This window comes from Anoplophora glabripennis, unplaced genomic scaffold (assembly GCF_000390285.2).
Source record: "Anoplophora glabripennis isolate ALB-LARVAE unplaced genomic scaffold, Agla_2.0 scaffold741, whole genome shotgun sequence".
In the NCBI taxonomy this organism is placed as follows: Eukaryota; Metazoa; Arthropoda; class Insecta; order Coleoptera; family Cerambycidae; genus Anoplophora; species Anoplophora glabripennis.
The window spans coordinates 214,879-219,277 of NW_019416881.1; the positions used below are offsets into that span (position 1 = coordinate 214,879).

Here is a 4,399-nt window from a genome sequence, read left to right on the forward strand (position 1 = left end):
CAGGAGCACAAAGCGACGAATGAGAACAGTAGGGCGCAGTAGGCTGATGTAGGTAGGTGGGGAAAGGGAATTTTAATCTTTAAACCTTGTGCACTAGGAGTACGATAGAGGCGTACTACGTGGTAAAATAAGTGATATTGAGGATTGGACACCGACACATAATTCTTATTTAATTTTAGTTTTGTACACGCACTGCTATTATTATATTTTATCTATAGTGCACCCTGTAACTTGTATTGTTTATCAATATGTTGGGTTGCCAAATCTGTAAATAAATAAATAAATAAATAAATAATTAAGTCCAGGAATGTAATATAAAATATTTGAAACAAACGACTGTGCCTTTAAAGTAAAATATTTATAATCTTAAATAGGAATATGACTGAAAAATAATAATTCGCTTACAATTAAAATTAAATGAAGAAAGCAACAATTTTTGAGGTGTATCATGAGGCGTATAATAGGACTTCCAGTATTTATCATTTGTGATTGTTTGATCATTTAGAATCATTTTGACTTTTTTTTTTTGGAGACGGTCTCTGATTTACGACCAAGCTCGCCAGGTTAATATTTGACGTATAACCGACCACTTCGTACACTCGATGCACCTGAGCGACTACAGCTACTACCAGAAGACGTATGAAGTGGTATTTCAGATTATACATTCAATTTCATTTTAAATTTGAAATAGTTCATCCTACACTTCCTAAAAATGATGACAGGGTTTTCCTTTGATAAAAGACCTATAATTTTTTGCTCTACTTTGCATGGAATGCGTTCCTACTATAGTGATTTGTATATTTTTCTCAATTTATCCCGATTGATATTAGGCATTACAGTGTCTGTGGTAGACAATCAACATATTTTATTCCTTTGCTATTGAATTAAAGACAAAATAGTGTTCTTATGTCGGCAGGTTCAGAAATGTGTAATTTTTATATATCCTATATTATATCTCAATGTAATAGTTTTCTTTGCTATGAAAATAGGCTATTAAGGATTTTATGTTCTATGCACAATTCTCCTTCCTTCTACTTTTCTATTTAAAGTTATTCTCTATTTACATGAGCTGTACTGTAATTTCCTATTTTTTTACTAATTATATTGTGGTTAATATGTAATATTTCCTGTCTGTTTTGGACCATTTTACTACACCAATGAAATAGGTAAGGATCGAAAGGACGAAGGCCCAAATATATTTAAACAGATTTTCAAGTTATGTTTTGACTTAAGAACCAGGCTCAATCTCTTTTTGTACTGTTGTTGACCAGAGACCAGAGTTTTGTTGTGGCATGGTCCGATTTGTTATTTATTTTTTTTATTAAATCCTACATATTTATATGATATACCTATGATGTTCCAGCTGAGGCACATTCCCATTGTTTAGTTCTTGCTTGGTTTGTCTATTTAACCAATTTTCTCTTATATGTAATATTTTACATTTACTTATTTCTAGCTCCATCATTATTTGTTAATTTTAAGAAAATTTTAGAGTTAATTACAATTAGTTTAATACTTTCTTTTATAGTAAAATAGCAAGTTACTATAATTTAGTCAGTTCATTTCCCATAAATCACATCTGAAATACTTCATAGATGATGATCACCTTGTATACAGGGTGTCCCGCATAAGAACTGCCACAGGGCAGGTGCATGTTGGGGTTGTCCAAAATTTTGTAATTTATCCAAACTTACCTATATACAAAGTTGCACCCCTGAGGAGTTATTAGCCCCCAAAGTGGGGCCCTAAATTTCGAAAAAAATTAATATCTGCAACACTTTACCGTAGAGCCAAATTTGGTACATGATTTGGGTATATTACTGGTCTTCTTTGACTATGATTTAAAGTTAATTGAAGCACTACGAGGTGTTCATTGGGGATGACTCACCAATAAAATTGTACCGAACTTTTTTTTCATTGTCAGAATTGAAAAATAATAATATTAATTACAGCAGAATTTAATTTTGAATTTTTTTTACTCTTGTTAAATTTTAAAAAACTTTTCAAGAAAAACCGTATCAACTGAAACAAGATTTTAACAGTATTTATTAGAAATAATCGAAAAGTCAGTAGTAGGCAATGAATTTACCTTTCAAACTTGTCAGTTAGTAATAAAATTATTTTATTTCAACAATTACCTCTGATTGTTGTTGAAAAAATATTAATTATTATTTTTATTATTTATTTGTGTTTTTTACTTAATACTTAACTTTAAATCATAGTCAAAGAAAACCAGTAATAAACCTAAATCTTGTACCAAATTTGGTTCTTCTACTGCAGAGATATTAATTTTTTTCGAAATTTAGGGCCCCACTTTGGGGGCTAATAACTCTTCAGAGGTGCAACTTTGTATATAGGTTAAGTTTGGTTAAATTACAATATTTTGGACACCCCTACATGCACTTGCCCTGCGTCGCTTCCTATGCAGGACACCCTATATAGTCACTAAAATGCCTATTAAGCCGAAGGATAATTAAAAGATATATTTTAGTCCCTAGAGGTATACTATATTCGAGGTCTCCCAAATTCTTCACATTCATGAGAACCAAATATTTATCACCTTCAAAGTCGGTTTAAGGTACCTATTCGGTTTCCGTTTAACCAAATTTATTTGTCAAAAAGCTGCCATCAATTTGCCGTCCCCCGGGGCCATAAAAATTCCTGCGAACGCATCAATAAACCAAGGGAAATAAAAATTCTTGGGTTTAGGTATTAAACCCCGCTCTACCTCATTTCCCATAACTGTGTTCGAATTCGTAAAACAACGACCTACGAGGGTGGTCTGAAAAGTTTCCGATCTAAGAAAGATACAAGACATTTTTTTTTTAATTTTTCAACATAGTCTTGTAACTCTACACACTTCTCCCAGCGATGCTCCCATCTCTGTAACCCGTCCAAATAGTACTCGGCGTTTTTCTCTGCAAAATACGAGGGCGGGTCAATAAGTCCATGACTTTTTGAATGAAACACAGGTTTTTATATAAAAAGTTATTTTATTTTTCAACATTGTTTCTTTTGAGTTCTATACACTTAGTCCAACGTTTCTCCAATTTTTTTATCCCTTCCGAAAAATATGATTTGTCAAGGTCATCAAAATAGGCATTTGTTTGTGAGATGATTTCGTCGTTGGAGTCAAATCTCTTTCCGCCGAGACATTTCTTCAAGTTGGGAAGAAATAGTCACTCGGGGCTAAATCTGGAGAATAGGGCGGATGAGGGAGCAATTCGTAGCCCAATTCACGGATTTTTGCCATGGAAACTGCACGTGTGTGCACTCTTGCATTGTCTTGGTGGAAAAGAACTTTTTTCTTGGCCAAATGCAGTCGTTTTTTTTTCAATTCCTCATTGAATCGACCCAATAAGTTGGTTAATATTCGCCATTGATTGTTTTCCCCTTTTGAAGGTAGTCAATGTGGATTATACCGCGTGCATCCCAAAAAACGGTCTCCATGACTTTATTGGCTGACAAACCCACCTTTGCCTTCTTTGGCGCCGATTCACCCCGAGAAACCCACTGTTTTGACTGCTGTTTGGTCTCCGGTGTGTTGTGGTGGATCCATGTTTCGTCCACGGTTACGAAACGGCGCAAAAACTCGTCCATATTGCGGTTGAACAACGCCAAACATTCTTGCGAGATTGTCACACGGTTGCGTTTGTGGTTGATTGTGAGCAAACGCGGCACCCATCTTGCGGAAAGCTTTCTCATACCCAAGTGATCATTCAAAATTGAAACCACTGAGCCATGTGAGATGCCTATGGCTTCAACAATCTCTCTCACTTTCAATCTCCGATCGGCTAAAACCATATCGTGAATTTTTTCAATTGATTCGGATGTAGAGACCTCAACTGGGCGTCCAGAACGTTCGGCATCTTCCGTGCTTGTACGGACACATCGAAATTCAGTAAACCACTTCTTTGCCATGGAAATGGATGGTTCAGAGTCCCCATAATATTTATCAAGCTTAGCCTTGGTTTGAGTGATGGTTTTTTTCCGCAAAAAATAATTCTTAATGAGCACACGAAATTCACTTTTTTCCATTTTCTTCTCAAAACGCGCGGTAGTCTGCTATCAACGGCTGCCAAACACAAACTAAATGACGCAGCTTGTTCAAATTTAGACAGGAGAAAACTGACAGTTGCCTGTTGACAGGAGTAGTGTTGCCATTTCAATTAAGAGGCGGGAAATTTAAAAAGTCACGGACTTATTGACCCGCCCTCGTAATTGTTCACGAAGGTGATTGCCTCTTCATTTGACGAAAATCTCTGTCCTCCGAGCGCAATTTTTAGATGAGGGAACAGAAAGAAGTCGCTTGGGGCTAGATCTGGTGAGTAAGGCGGATGGTCAAGCAGTTCAAACCGTAATTCGTGGATTTTCGCCATGGCAACCGCGTTGTCTCGGT

At 35.8% G+C, this 4,399-nt stretch overlaps 1 protein-coding gene across 1 annotated transcript; it reads right to left on the reverse strand.

Annotated features, from left to right (window-relative positions):
• Window positions 1-3,366: 3,366 nt before the first annotated feature.
• LOC108911940 (histone-lysine N-methyltransferase SETMAR-like) lies at window positions 3,367-3,921 on the reverse strand. Its single transcript, XM_018717022.2, has one exon. The coding sequence runs from the start codon at window positions 3,919-3,921 to the stop codon at window positions 3,367-3,369; it is 555 nt and encodes a 184-aa protein (XP_018572538.2).
• Window positions 3,922-4,399: the final 478 nt, after the last annotated feature.